A 16,170-nucleotide genomic window follows, 5' to 3' on the forward strand; every position below is an offset into this window, starting at 1 on the left:
CAGGGATTTTTACTCTGATCTCTATAACTTATCACCTAACCCCTCACAGTCTTCTAGGGAGGCTAGGCAGGCCAAAATTATAGATTACTTAAAACGCTCTAAGATGCCTAAGCTCTCCACAGAGGACATTGAGATGCTGGAAAGTCCCCTTACCGAAGATGAGCTCCAGATCGCTATCTCCCAGACACCCTATGGGTAAAGCCTCCGGACCAGATGGCTTCACACCGGAGTATTATAAAAAATTTCGCTCCATTGTCTCGTCCCACATGTTGACGGCCTTCAATTCTACATCTGAGTCCTCGGAGGGCGGGGGGCCATTCTCTACACACATGCTCGAGTCACACATCTCGGTCTTACTTAAGGAGGGAAAAGACCCAGCTCTATGTAAAAGCTTCCGACCAATATCCCTCCTTAATGTGGACCTAAAATTATTCTCAAAGATGTTGGCTAACAGGTTGGCTCCCCTCCTCCCGGGGTTAATACACCTTGATCAGGTGGGCTTTATCCCTGGTCGTGAGGCCAGGGATAACACTATCAAAACTCTAAATGTACTGCACTGGGTGAGGTCACAGTCCGATCCAACTCTATTACTATCAACGGATGCCGAAAAGGCTTTTGATAGGGTGGACTGGGACCTCATCGAGGGCACTCTCAGGCATATTGGCGTGGCAGATGGGATGATGAAGCGAATACTAGCCCTTTATTCAGGTCCCACAGCAAGAGTTAGGGCAAACGGAGTACTCTCTGGCTCGTTCCCTATACATAATGGGACCCGCCAGGGATGCCCCCTGTCTCCTTTAATTTTCGCTCTTTCTCTAGAGCCCTTCTTGTGCATGGTAAGGGCAAATCCAGATATACAGGGAGTCACCTTTCCCAAGTCATCTTCGAAAATAGCAGCATATGCTGATGACCTCCTATTTTACCTAACCAATCCTCATATCTCGCTACCCAATCTATTAGCAGAATTTAAGATCTATGGTGAAATATCCAATATGTCGATCAACTATGATAAGAGCGAAGCCCTGGGAATTCTCCTTCCGAGACCCCTCAAATTCTCCCTACAGAGCAATTTCCCCTTTAAATGGCCCAGTAAATCCCTGAAATATCTGGGCATCCAAATCACACCGAATCCACAAGATGTATTCCTCCATAATTTTCCCCCTGCCCTGGAACGCATTAAACAGGACCTTATAAACTGGGATAAACCCCAGTTCTCCTGGTTTGGCAGGAGCTGCATCATCAAGATGACAATTATGCCAAGACTCCTTTACCTTTTTCAAACGATACCTATATGTATACCTTCCTCATATTTTAAACAGGTCGTCCAAGCCTTCTCTCGCTTTATATGGAAAGGCCGCAAACCCAGATTGAAATATATTATTCAGACGGCCCCCAAGGAGCTGGGCGGTATGGCAATACCGAACCCCCGACTATATCACGCAGCAGCAGTTCTTATTCGAGTCATTGACTGGCATAGACACGCAGTTCACAAACGATGGGTGGGTATTGAGGAGGAACTAATGGGAAACAAACTAGATCTAATACCCTGGTCGCTTCGTTCCCCTCCCGCTCCGACGATGGCCACGACTTTAATCAACCAAACCCTGAGAATATTCCTGAAAGTGAGAGAGAATTCAGCTATCTCACCATGGCCTTCTCCCCTCCTTCCCATTCTGGGCAATCCTAATTTTCCATTAGGTCTCAGTAATAATAGCTACCAGAAATGGCGACGGGACGCCCCTCTTAGGGCTATGCATTTGATACTAGGAGGACGGTGGGTAAACCTTGAAGAACTCCGGGTCTCCTTTAATGCCCCCAACCTCGATGCTTGGAGCCTCCTTCAGTTCGACCATTTTCTCATGTCACAAGGATCAAAGGCAAATTTTTCCAGACCCCTTTCACTCTTTGAAAAAACGTGCATGGACAGGAGGACGATAAGAGGCACTCTCTCCCTGGTATATTCACTACTAAATGACATGGAAGACCCCTGCTCCGCATACAAGGTCAAGTGGGAAAGGGATTTGAACACATACTTCTCTGATAAGCAATGGCACAAAATACTCGTCTTCTCTCATAAGTCCGCTATTTCCTCAAGGAGCCAGGAGGCAGGCTATAAAGTATTCACCAGATGGTATTTGACCCCTTCTAGGCTCCACAAAATGTACCCGTCCTCCTCCCCACTATGCTGGAGATGTGGGTTAGAAACAGGCACTCTAATACATACATTCTGGTCCTGCAGCAAACTGAGGCAATTCTGGGAAGATGTGAGAGAAATAATGCATACACTAACTGACTTCCTTCCCCCCGACTCCCCCGCCTTTTTCCTATTACACCACAATCAGTGGTCGATCAAGAAATACAAAAAAACCCTCACTAGACATCTGATTAATGCCGCTAAAATTCTGATAGCTAGAAAGTGGAAATCCCCGGAACCCCCCACCATACAGGAGTGGCTTAGAGAAATTGACTGGGTGGAAAAAATGGAAGATCTAACTGCTAGCATGAGGGAAAAACGGGATCAGTATTGGAAAACTTGGTTTGGATGGTTCGAATTTAAAGAATCACCCAGATATGCCTCTCTCACATCCACTTAGATCTAATATGCCCCAAACTCTCACCCCCATGGAACCACAAGATGAATACTACTAAATCCCCTTGGCTGGTAGACGTGTAGGGTGGCGGGCGCCTAGATGGAGCAGTACACATTCTCTTCATTCTCTTATTTCTTTCTTTTCTTCTTCTTTCTTCCTTTCCTGACTATATTATACTCATTTAATATAGATTGATATAGATTAAGCTTGCAGATGGCTACCTTGTTAGACTTCCAAGCTGAGTTGTTACGTGGCTATAATGGTGTCCTGGGTGTATGTTCCCTATGGGCCCTGGGACCCCCTTTGTTGTATAGCTACGGGATAACTTGGCCGCTTTTGGCTTTATAAATTTATTCCAGGTTCATCTGTCTCTTACGATATCAGACGGTAGTTTAGTTAGAGCTGTAATAAGAAAAGGTGCTTGATAGTACTGGATTGCTATCAAGACAATACTTGCACTGTACCAATGCTTCTATACACTTATGCTGAATGTATTATTCAATATGCATATTCTTATGTAATGTTTTCTACAAAATGTTCTTAAAAATAAAGAATCTTTAAAAAAAAAAAAGTAGAAATTGCAAAAGATGCCCATAGGCCACACTAAATCTATTATCTTTAGCCTCTAGGAAAGCTTGTTATGCTAAAAAGCTCCAGGGGAGAGGTGGGGCAGAGTCTCTGGTAAATGGCAAGGTATTCTAACCTCCTTCCCTTCCTCTCTCGTATTCCTCTCTCCTGTGTGGGGGAGGACGCCGGTGTTATTTGTATACACTATTTAATGAGGGAGAGGGGTGCTTACCTATGTCGGATAGCTACTAGGTATCCGGGCGCCGTTTCCGAGCCGCGGCCGCCGGAGGTTTAAATAAAATCTATACTGGGCCCCATAGTTAAATTTGCATAACTTGGTGCAAACCCCGCCCCCATAGCTGTTCCCCTCGTTTGCAGATAGATGGTCCCCAGGAATTCAAAGAAGTTGTGTGTCAGTATAAACGAAATTGCTTGTACTATGAAATATCTTTGTTTTAAAGGGAAAGTTCCTTCCTGATTAAGAAAGTGCCATATTGACTGTAGACTTATATGGTGATGAATATTCGAGTATATTTTTAAGGGCGAAAACCCTTAAAAATCAACTGGCACCAAGCAAAATTACCATCAAAAACATAAGTGACCAGAATCAAATACAGAAAAAGGAGACTACGAGGAAGTGTGGACAGTCCAGATGTCTATGCTGTACAATAATACAACAATATCTAACCTGTATCACATCAACAGTCACAAAAATTCCATATCCAATCACAGGCCCTTTAGATTGCTCTAGTGACTATGTTATTTATGTAGTCACTTGCCCATGCAAGCTACAATACGTGGGGAGAACAACACAGCCATTCAGGGTACGATGGGGCCAACATAGGAGAAACATCCAGAGAGGTTTCCTAAAACATGGCCTATCCAGACATTATAATTTTCACCACAATAAGACCGTAGAAGGAACAGAAATCAGCCCTATAGAACAAATTCCAGAACTGATTGCAAACAGAAACGGGGTCTTGAAGTCAAGAGAGATGTACTGGATCTTCCAACTAAATACCTTGCAGCCTGAAGGTTTAAACATATGTCTGGAACATAACCTTTAAATAATCAAAGACATCCATCATCCGCTAATAAGGATGACTCCCGTGAGGACTCCTCCTCTTCATTTCCTGCCTTTCCCCTCCCTTACCCCCCCTCCCCCAAGTCCCCCAGATCACCTAAACCAGTCTCCCCTACATACAGTACTAACCTCCTTGGAAATACTTCTAACAACAATGCTCCCAAAGAGGGAACATGTACGATAAAAGAATACTCTAGGATTATTTCCTCATATCATTATATAAGTTACTTTTTCCTGGTCTGGCCGAAAACAAAATAACAATAGAAGTAAGAAGACATAACAAGCATCAGTAGCCTAATTTCCCTCTTAAGCCTATATCTAAAACTATGTAGTTCTCAGCTACTTTTTAAGTTTTATATATTTTATTCTTCTTATTGACTTATCCCGCACCAAGGTCTAAATCAAATGAAATAGATTAGATAAAACAAATGAATTAGATCCTAAGATCACATAAAGTAAAGTATATAACTGTCTTGAGCTGAGTTATGTATATGTATAAAGCTTTTTTCATTACTAGTTTAATAGTCAAAAAAAACGTGTAATATATAGGAACTCACAAGGGGGCGACAAAACACCTCAGTGAATCATGTATATGTGTATTCTAAAAGAATTTCCCCTGTTTCAACTTCTTTCCCTGAATTTGATATCTAATCATATTTATATACATATATCTATATTTTACTACTGTCCAGTCCTCTCTTAAACCCCCACACAACTTGTCCACAACTCCATACTTTTTAACATATGATCGCAGCCTCTTTAATTATAATATTGACTGCTGTCATACTATATGGCTATTACAACAGCCTATCTACAATAAGATGGCCGCCGCTCTACAACATGCCCCTTGGAAGATGGCCACCTAATACAAACATTCAGCCACAACCAAGATGGCCGACACTCTTTTTGAAACTGGCCACGCACCGTACTCTCAGACACGCCCATCCCATCCTAAGCTCCCCTATGCCAGCCTATCACACAGAGAGGTGACGTCGAGCGGCGAATCACGCGAGATTTCGCCTGCTCTAACAGCCCAGTATAGATTTTATTTGAACCTCCGGCGGCCGCGGCTTGGAAACGGCGCCCGGATACCTAGTAGCTATCCGACATAGATAAGCACCCCTCTCCCTCATTAAATAGTGTATACAAATAGCACCGGCGTCCTCCCCCACACAGGAGAGAGGAATACGAGAGAGGAAGGGAAGGAGGTTAGAATACCTTGCCATATAACCAGAGACTCTGCCCCACCTCTCCCCTGGAGCTTTTTAGCATAACAAGGTTTCCTAGAGGCTAAAGATAATAGATTTAGTGTGGCCTATGGGCATCTTTTGCAATTTCTACTTTTTTATATAAATGTGTACATATTTTATACTTATAGTGTTAACTAGAAGTCAGGTGCATGTAGTAACCTCTTGCAAGTGTTAGTAGAGATGAGCCGAAATTTTCGAAATTTCGAACTGCTTTTATTACGAATGCGAAATTTAACATTACGACCCAAATTCGTAATTTCGTAATTAATTTTCAAATCGTAATTTACAATTTCGTAATCGAAATTTCACTCCCGTAATGACGAATTTCGTGTCTCCAACCGAAATTTTACTTTTTCAGGTTTGTAAGGGTTTCTATCCCTCTAGATGCCTAAAATGAATAGCACAGCCAGCCAGCTCTCTCTCTCTCTCTCTCTCTCTCTCTCTCTCTCTCTCTCTCTCTCTCTCGTATTTCAAAACCATACTCACATTCATGACATGTCCAGGGATCAAACCCAGGCCAACCACATGGAAGACAGCTATGCTCACCACCATACCACCAAACACACACTAAATAGACTGCTAACCTAAATCTTACTTGTAGACAGTCATATGAGACACATGCTGGGTGCAGGGCTTTGTGATTGGACCATGGACCATGCGATAGAGTGAGGTGCAAAAATGAAATCATGCCTAGCAGAGGATGGTTTCACAATGCTAAATGCTAGGCTGGCTGTGGTGCAATTGGTTAGTGCGTCTGGCTGGTAACAGCAAGGTTACAGGTTCGATTCCATCCAGGCATGTCTTTTCCTTTGGCGTTCAACAGTTGTCCAAACAGAGCCAACAGAGCCCCAGATAGCCATGTAGAGTTAGGTCACAGCTAGCCTGGCTGTGGTGCAATTGGTTAGTGTGTCTGGCTGGTAACAGCAAGGTTACAGGTTCGATTCCATCCAGGCATGTCTTTTCCTTTTGAGTTCAACAGTTGTCCAAACACCGAGCACAAAGTTTTGCATGCGTAAAGTTTTACGCACGCAAAATACCCCATGGGGTTCAATGGCGCAGCGCGCGCACGCAAAAGGAAAAGACATGCCTGGATGGAATCAAACCTGTAACCTTGCTGTTACCAGCCAGACACACTAACCAATTGCACCACAGCCAGGCTAGCTGTGACCTAACTCTACATGGCTATCTGGGGCTCTGTTGGCTCTGTTTGGACAACTGTTGAACGCAAAAGGAAAAGACATGCCTGGATGGAATCGAACCTGTAACCTTGCTGTTACCAGCCAGACACACTAACCAATTGCACCACAGCCAGGCTAGCTGTGACCTAACTCTACATGGCTATCTGGGGCTCTGTTGGCTCTGTTTGGACAACTGTTGAACGCAAAAGGAAAAGACATGCCTGGATGGAATTGAACCTGTAACCTTGCTGTTACCAGCCAGACACACTAACCAATTGCACCACAGCCAGCCTAGCATTTAGCACTGTGAAACCATCCTCTGCTAGGCATGATTTCATTTTTGCACCTCACTCTATCGCATGGTCCAATCACAAAGCCCTGCACCCAGCATGTGTCTCATATGACTGTCTACAAGTAAGATTTAGGTTAGCAGTCTATTTAGTGTGTGTTTGGTGGTATGGTGGTGAGCATAGCTGTCTTCCATGTGGTTGGCCTGGGTTTGATCCCTGGACATGTCATGAATGTGAGTATGGTTTTGAAATACTACAAATCTCTGGAGAGAGAGAGAGAGAGAGAGGGAGGGAGGGATGGATGGGCTATTCATTTTAGGCATCTAGAGGGATACAAACCTTTGCAAACTTTAAAATACTAAATTTCGTAATCGTAATTACGAAAATTTGCGTAATTTGCGAAAATTACGAAATTTCGATTACTGCTAAAATCGTAATTGTAGTAATTTCGCGAAATTTCGGAAATTCGTAATTAGGTCATTACGCTCATCCCTAAGTGTTAGGGACAGAAAATATATAATCTATAAAAGCAATTTTCCCTTAGAGTAATATGGTAGGTATGTATATGTTTTTCTAATGTGTATACATATGCTTTTTATATATATATATGGTTTCAGTGGGCCATCCCCTGACAAACCAGACGGCTTGCCCTCACTCTGGTAGTGGTATAAGTAGTCTCCAGTCCACCTGATTTTTATTATGTAATATACTATGCACCTTATTATTTATTTATATTATCATGTACTATACTGCTATAGTTCATATGGCCCTGTACTGATTGTTCAACCAATTAGGCATTACTTAATTAATGTATTATATTTTATTTTAATTGATATGTGATAAAATGTCATGTTTTAACAATTAACTTTTGAACTGCTTGTTTCTGAGGGCTGTTTTTTATGACTTTTAAGGCACTGCTGTTGACCTGAGGAAGCGGTTTTTACCGTGAAACGCGTTGTCTTGTGCAAAATACAATCGTTATATAAAAGAAAACCCCAGTTTGTATACTTCCCGAAAGGGGACATCTAGAAGGTAGGACCACACCATTTAAATATTGAATGCTGTATCTACTTTAGAGTGAATATATACTTCCTTGTTACCGGGCGCCTCCTACTCCCTCCATAATTCTACCTAACCCCTTATCTCAGGGGAAGATCACTATCGGAGTGTTCCGATAAATCTAACTTTTTGGAGCTGCGACCAAGAACAAAGACCGAGTGGGGACGGTACTTCCCCACGGGCGCGAACGAGTGGTTGCCTCATACAGCAACCTACCTTTGTGAGTATAAAATTTGTATTTACTCAATCTTTCCATACCCACTAACATACTACACCATATTGGGCTCCCGGACGTCTCTTGTTTTTTCACCCAATACCTCTACAGTTTCCACGGAAGGATCCAAGTGTTTTTCCGGTCACAGGAGGAATCCGGTAGTAGACCACGAGATCGAATTCCTCGAGGAAAGAGCAACACACCGAGCCAAACTGTTGTACCAGTTCAAGCTCAGTAACTACAGATCGACTAATGCAGAAACCAACGAAGAAGGAGCAGCGCCAACCCAGGAAAGAGAAACTATAGACTTGGGCCCCATATTCTTTGCCCTGGAAAAACTCCTAAAGACTGAGTTCTTTAATTTAGCAGATATCCAAATGCAGGAAACCTACATTGAGGAGAAAATATCCCCGGGTGGACTGCGGGTCTTTACGGAATCACCCTTTCCGGGGGACCCAGAGTTCACCGAGGAGTGGTATAACTACCTGGAATCATGCTCTAGTGGCATGATGGAAAGAATAACAAACAAACGGAAGTCCATAGTAGTGGAATTACAACCTCAGATACAAGACAAAAAAGATACACTATTAGCCCATTCACGGACACACCAGTTCAAACGCTGCTCACACGTGCTAGACACAAAATTGAGCAGGTTTGAGCTGGAGATTTCCAAAAACAAATTAAATAAAATTAATCGTGATAGAGACCTCTATCGCAATAACCTCCAAAGATCTCAGAAACCTAGAGGATTCCCCCCCCCCCCCCCTAATCAACCATTACAAAACTCAGAGATCCAGACAGGCCCCGATCCACTAGGTAAGAACGAGGACCCCACCTCGGCTGTCCCTATTCAAATCACCAATGACCAACCGCCTAGAGCTAATGATTCACAAAACTTACCCGTTTATCACTATCCCTCAAGACCTATTAGATCATTTCCCTATAAGAAAAAAACTCCTTATAGAGGTCGAAGAAGATCCCCACATAAGGAACCACAAAACGAAACTAAACGCTCCAGCAAAGAACCGATGAGGCCCAAAAACCAGGAGAAGCCATCTACATCCAAACAATCGATGGAGAAGAATGCCCTTCTAAAAACCCAAAAAGGAGGTGAACTTGTAACTACCAGAGATCAATTAAAAACTCCAAAACTTACAGTCAGTGAAAGATCTGATAGATTAAACAGAATACTGAAGGAAACAGAAGAGGACAGGGAGGTGTATAGCACTCATATAGGAAAAGACCCATCAGGCACCGAACAAAATAGAGCTATCTCCCAGGACTTACTGAATCTGAGCGTATATAACTCAGAATCAGAGGACACCTCCAGTGAAAGCACGGACCTGACAGACGACCTTGGGGACATAACAACTTCCCCACAACCATCTACTTCCACAGCTATGAAAGAGATCACTATAACCAAGAAGAACATTAGCAAACCCAGGAGAACCAGAAATGTCATGAAAAGTGAACAACTACCCGTGAAACAGATCACAGACTATTATCCATTAAGACAAGGAGAAAACAGTAGCATTGATTCCAACCTCACAGGAAAAACCTCCTCTTCCTCTTTTTTAGAATTACCGACGGTCATGAGAGAGACACCACCATTATGGCCACAAATCCCGAACCCCACAGGAACACAAAGCCCACTTACCATCTCCACACCAAGGAGGGTCACAAAGAGACAAGCACCGAGCCCAGGAGAAAAAGGGGAAGGAGAGGTGGTAAAAAGATCAAACCGCCAACCATCAGCATAAAGAAGAAAAAGACTACCAAAAAACCTATTTTTAACTTGTCTGCCTATACACTCAATGCAGTAGAAGAAAAAATTCTAAGCAAAGGACTCTCCTTCTGTCCTACAAAACCAGCCAGTTTGTATGAATTGTTCATAGATTTAAATACTTTCACGAGGAAATTAACTTTAAAAAGATACTTTGCTATGAAGAAGCTCAAAGAGGATCCACATATTTCAGGGAGAAATGTGACCCCGATTATATTAAATACAGAAAATCCTGTGGATAACATCTATATTGATCATGAAGACGTGAATCTGGAAAGATACATTCATACTGAACTAAAGAAAAAAATCAACTTTTTATCCAACCAACCATAGGGGCCCATATATAGAAAGCTTCTATGCACAAGTCCTAAAGGATTTCAAAGAAATGGAATGGAAAGTGGGAAAACAAAATCTGAGTAAGAAAGAACAAGCAACATTGAAGAATCTAAAAGATAACGAAGAAATAGTGATAAAGACAGCAGATAAGGGAGGAGGAGTAGTTCTTATGAATAAACTGGATTATATTAGGGAAGCACAAAGAATCTTAGAAGACGCAGACTACTATACCAAACTGGAAATAGACCCCACCAAAGAATATACAACAAGCTTACATAGCCTCATTAAATGGGCATATGAAGAGGGCATCATTCATAAAGCAGAGAAAGAATTTGTCACAATACCAAACCCACCAATGGCACATTTTTATCACTTACCTAAAATCCATAAATCACTCACCAACCCGCCAGGACGTCCAATCATTGCTGGAATCGATTCTCTTACCGCTCATTTATCACAATTGGTTGATCTACATTTACAACCACTGGTACACAAACTACCTTCCTATTTAAAAGACTCCACACAACTACTGGCCGAACTTGAAAATATAGACTGGAAGAAGAGCTACAGATGGGTAACCCTTGATGTTAGTGCTCTATACTCGAATATTCATCACCATATAGGTCTACAGTCAATATGGCACTTTCTTAATCAGGAAGGAACTTTCCCTTTAAAACAAAGATATTTCATAGTACAAGCAATTTCGTTTATACTGACACACAACTTCTTTGAATTCCTGGGGACCATCTATCTGCAAACGAGGGGAACAGCTATGGGGGCGGGGTTTGCACCAAGTTATGCAAATTTAACTATGGGGCTATTGGAGGGGTTACTCCTCGGTCCTCAAACACCATACAGCAACCACATTGTCCTCTTTAAGAGATATATTGATGATCTGTTGTTTATTTGGGAAGGAGACGAGACCTCAGTGAAAAACTTTATGGAATACATGAATGGGAACGATTGGGGGATCAATTTCACGTCCAATCAAAATCCAGAGGAGATTGAATATCTAGACGTCGTGCTATATCATGAGAAAGGAAAAATAAAATCGAGGAATCACTTCAAATCAGTGGACGCAAACGCATATGTGGATTTCAACAGCTGTCATTACAAGCCTTGGAAGACTAATATCCCCTATGGACAATTCATAAGGATCAGGAAGAATTGTTCAGATAAAGAAATATATAACAAACAATCAAAGATATTAACCCAAAAATTCACAGAGAAACATTTCCCTAAGAGCCTCATTTCGGAAGCTAGAAAAAGAGCCGGAAACACAGAGAGAGAAACACTACTCAAGAAGACTAAAAGGGATATAGAAAAGAAAAATGAAACGGAACCCAGTTTTATAACAAGATTTTCCAGCAACTACAAACCTATCAAAGGGATTATAAACAAACACTGGCCATTAATACTAAATGATCCCTATCTCCGCACAAATCTACAATCAAAACCCAGATATGTGTTCCGTCGGGCGAAAACCCTTAAAAATCAACTGGCACCAAGCAGAATTACCATCAACAACATAAGTGACCAGAATCAAATACAGAAAAAGGAGACTACGAGGAAGTGTGGACAGTCCAGATGTCTATGCTGTACAATAATACAACAATATCTAACCTGTATCACATCAACAGTCACAAAAATTCCATATCCAATCACAGGCCCTTTAGATTGCTCTAGTGACTATGTTATTTATGTAGTCACTTGCCCATGCAAGCTACAATACGTGGGGAGAACAACACAGCCATTCAGGGTACGATGGGGCCAACATAGGAGAAACATCCAGAGAGGTTTCCTAAAACATGGCCTATCCAGACATTATAATTTTCACCACAATAAGACCGTAGAAGGAACAGAAATCAGCCCTATAGAACAAATTCCAGAACTGATTGCAAACAGAAACGGGGTCTTGAAGTCAAGAGAGATGTACTGGATCTTCCAACTAAATACCTTGCAGCCTGAAGGTTTAAACATATGTCTGGAACATAACCTTTAAATAATCAAAGACATCCATCATCCGCTAATAAGGATGACTCCCGTGAGGACTCCTCCTCTTCATTTCCTGCCTTTCCCCTCCCTTACCCCCCCTCCCCCAAGTCCCCCAGATCACCTAAACCAGTCTCCCCTACATACAGTACTAACCTCCTTGGAAATACTTCTAACAACAATGCTCCCAAAGAGGGAACATGTACGATAAAAGAATACTCTAGGATTATTTCCTCATATCATTATATAAGTTACTTTTTCCTGGTCTGGCCGAAAACAAAATAACAATAGAAGTAAGAAGACATAACAAGCATCAGTAGCCTAATTTCCCTCTTAAGCCTATATCTAAAACTATGTAGTTCTCAGCTACTTTTTAAGTTTTATATATTTTATTCTTCTTATTGACTTATCCCGCACCAAGGTCTAAATCAAATGAAATAGATTAGATAAAACAAATGAATTAGATCCTAAGATCACATAAAGTAAAGTATATAACTGTCTTGAGCTGAGTTATGTATATGTATAAAGCTTTTTTCATTACTAGTTTAATAGTCAAAAAAAACGTGTAATATATAGGAACTCACAAGGGGGCGACAAAACACCTCAGTGAATCATGTATATGTGTATTCTAAAAGAATTTCCCCTGTTTCAACTTCTTTCCCTGAATTTGATATCTAATCATATTTATATACAGGCTAAAGATAATATATTTAGTGTGGCCTATGGGCATCTTTTGCAATTTCTATTTGTTTTTATATAAATGTGTACATATTTTATACTTATAGTGTTAACTAGAAGTCAGGTGCATGTAGTAACCTCTTGCAAGTGTTAGGGACAGAAAATATATAATCTATAAAAGCAATTTTCCCTTAGAGTAATATGGTAGGTATGTATATGTTTTTCTAATGTGTATACATATGCTTTTTATATATATATGGTTTCAGTGGGCCATCCCCTGACAAACCAGACGGCTTGCCCTCACTCTGGTAGTGGTATAAGTAGTCTCCAGTCCACCTGATTTTTATTATGTAATATACTATGCACCTTATTATTTATTTATATTATCATGTACTATACTGCTATAGTTCATATGGCCCTGTACTGATTGTTCAACCAATTAGGCATTACTTAATTCATTTATTTTATTTTATTTTAATTGATATGTGATAAAATGTCATGTTTTAACAATTAACTTTTGAACTGCTTGTTTCTGAGCGTTTTTTTTTATGACTTTTAAGGCACTGCTGTTGACCTGAGGAAGCGGTTTTTACCTTGAAACACGTTGTCTTGTGCAAAATAAAATCGTTATATAAAAGAAAACCCCAGTTTGTATACTTCCCGAAAGGGGACATCTAGAAGGTAGGACCACACCATTTAAATATTGAATGCTGTATCTACTTTAGAGTGAATATATACTTCCTTGTTACCGGGCGCCTCCTACTCCCTCCATAACACACAGAGACACACACAAACACAGAGAGACAGACACACACACACAGTGACACACACACAGACAGACACACACACACACACAGGGAGACACACACACACACAGAGAGACACACACACACACACAGACAGACAGACAGACACACACACAGACACACACACACACACACATACACATACACAGAGAGAGAGACACACACAGACAAACAGACACACACAGACAGACAGCCACACACACAAGTACCCCATTTCGTGTAAACAAAATTGGTAAATGTGGTGGTAAAAATATAAAGTGCATGGTAACCAATGCTCGGAGCCTTGCAAATAAAATAGACGAACTAGAGTTCATTCTGAATGACAAAGGCTATGACATTGTGGGAATAACCGAGACATGGATGGATGAAAGCCATGACTGGATAGCTAATTTAAAAGGATACAAAGGCCTCGATTCATAAAGCATTTCCGCATGAGGAAATGCTGAAAACGGCTCACTTTACCGACCACACAGCCAAATCTGTATTCATAAAGGCTTTTTCCGCATGAAAAGCCGACATTCACGAGCAGAATGATAAATCACCGCCTTGCGCGGTGATTATCACAGCAAAAGTAACAAGTAGTCAATTCATAAAAATTAGAGGTAGCGGTATGCGGACGGGTATTAGCGCTACCTCTGATGTGGCGAGAAGCGTGCGGAATACAGTGCAGTGAATGGGACAGACCTCCCAAGCAGCTGCAGAGAGAACACCGCACGGAGGGATTCCGCCTGCTTCTCCTGTTTCCGCATGCGTAGCACAGCCTAACGCCTGCCTACAGCGGAGTATCTCCGCACGCCTGTCACAACTAGCTACATTTTTATGAATTACCACCCTGAAGGCGGAAATACCGACAGCAGTGTTTGCCCGCTCGACTTTCCCCGCTCGCAGGCACTTTTATGAATCGAGGCCAATGTGTTTAGGAGGGATAGAACAGGGAAAAAAGGTGGAGGGGTTTGTCTCTTTGTTAAGAATTCTTTTACAGCTGTCCTCAACGATGAGATGGAGGAAGATTGCGAAGATGTGGAGTCCGTTTGGGTAAATATTCATGGTGGAAATAAAAGTTGCCAATTGCTTATTGGGGTATGCTACAGACTGCAGAACTGCGATTAATGAAGCTGCAGAACTGCGATTACTACAGCAGATTGAAAAAGCTGCAAGTAAAAATGAGGTCATAATTATAGGCGACTTCAACTTTCCAGACATTGACTGGAGTATTGAGGCTACCCATTCTGGTAAAAGCAGCAGATTTCTGGCAGCACTACAGGACAATTACTTGACTCAAATGGTAACGGAACCAACTAGGGGGAATGCGTTACTGGATCTGATCATTTCTAATAGACCAGATAATGTATCAAATGTGCAGGTTCAAGAACATTTGGGAAATAGTGATCACAACATGATAACGTTTGATCTGGTGACTGATAGGCCACGGGGTAGCGGGACCACTAAAACTATGAATTTTAGAAAAGCAAAGTTCAATCAAATTAGGCAGGCACTAAGTTTGGTGAACTGGGATAATGTACTACAAGGGAAGGACACTGAAGGGAAATGGCAAGCTTTTAAACGTATTCTCAATCAATATTGTAGTATGTATATCCCATATGGAAACAAAATGTCTAGGAATAAAAAAAGGCCTCTATGGATGAATAGAAAGGTTAGGGATAAAATTAAGAGGAAAAAGAATGCCTATAAGGTCCTAAAACAGGAGGGGACTGAGGCTGCACTAAGCAATTATAAGGAGTGCAATAAAAATTGTAAAAAAGAAATTAGGCTGGCAAAGATCGAAGCTGAAAGTCAAATCGCTAGGGATATCAAATCTAACCCAAAAAAGTTTTACAAGTACATCAACTCTAAAAAAAGAAAGGTTGACTGTATAGGAATCCTAAAGGATGAGGGTGGGAACTCAGTGGTGGATGACCAAGGTAAGGCAGAGTTATTAAATGCTTTCTTTGCTTCTGTCTTCACAAAGGAAACAGCACTGTTGCAAATTACAGAGGCAGAAGAGTCTCAATCTTCTAACTGTAATATTAAATACTTAACGCAGGAAGAAGTAAAGGCAAGACTAAATAAATTAAAAATAGACAAGGCACCTGGCCCGGATGGCATGCATCCTCGAGGCCTAAGAGAATTAAGTTCAGTTATAGCTAAGCCCCTTTATCTTGCAACTAGCAGAGTCCCAGTGGATTGGCGTACAGCCCACGTTTTCCCATTATTTAAGAAGGGCAAAAAATCTGATCCAGGAAATTATAGACCTGTAAGCTTAACATCAGTTGTATGCAAACTATTTGAGGGGTTACTAAGAGATACTATACATGACTTCATAGTAGAAAATAATCTTATTT

General features: G+C 41.4%; 1 protein-coding gene across 2 annotated transcripts in view; it reads left to right on the forward strand.

The window, feature by feature from the left end:
• REST (RE1 silencing transcription factor) overlaps positions 1–13,664 on the forward strand; it is a 145,091-nt gene extending 131,427 nt beyond the window's left edge. The window contains exons 5-6 of one of the 2 annotated variants that reach the window (XR_011020491.1): positions 7,872–7,992; positions 13,583–13,664. Coding sequence is in view for 1 of the 2 variants with exons in the window: in XM_068233839.1 (XP_068089940.1) it covers positions 13,583–13,620 (38 nt within the window). In the remaining variant the exon portion in view is untranslated. The remainder of the gene's footprint in view (positions 1–7,871; positions 7,993–13,582) is intronic. The other variant, XM_068233839.1, reaches the window with a different exon arrangement.
• Positions 13,665–16,170: the final 2,506 nt, after the last annotated feature.

The sequence above is a fragment of the Hyperolius riggenbachi genome, chromosome 1 (genome assembly GCF_040937935.1).
Source record: "Hyperolius riggenbachi isolate aHypRig1 chromosome 1, aHypRig1.pri, whole genome shotgun sequence".
NCBI lineage: Eukaryota > Metazoa > Chordata > Amphibia > Anura > Hyperoliidae > Hyperolius > Hyperolius riggenbachi.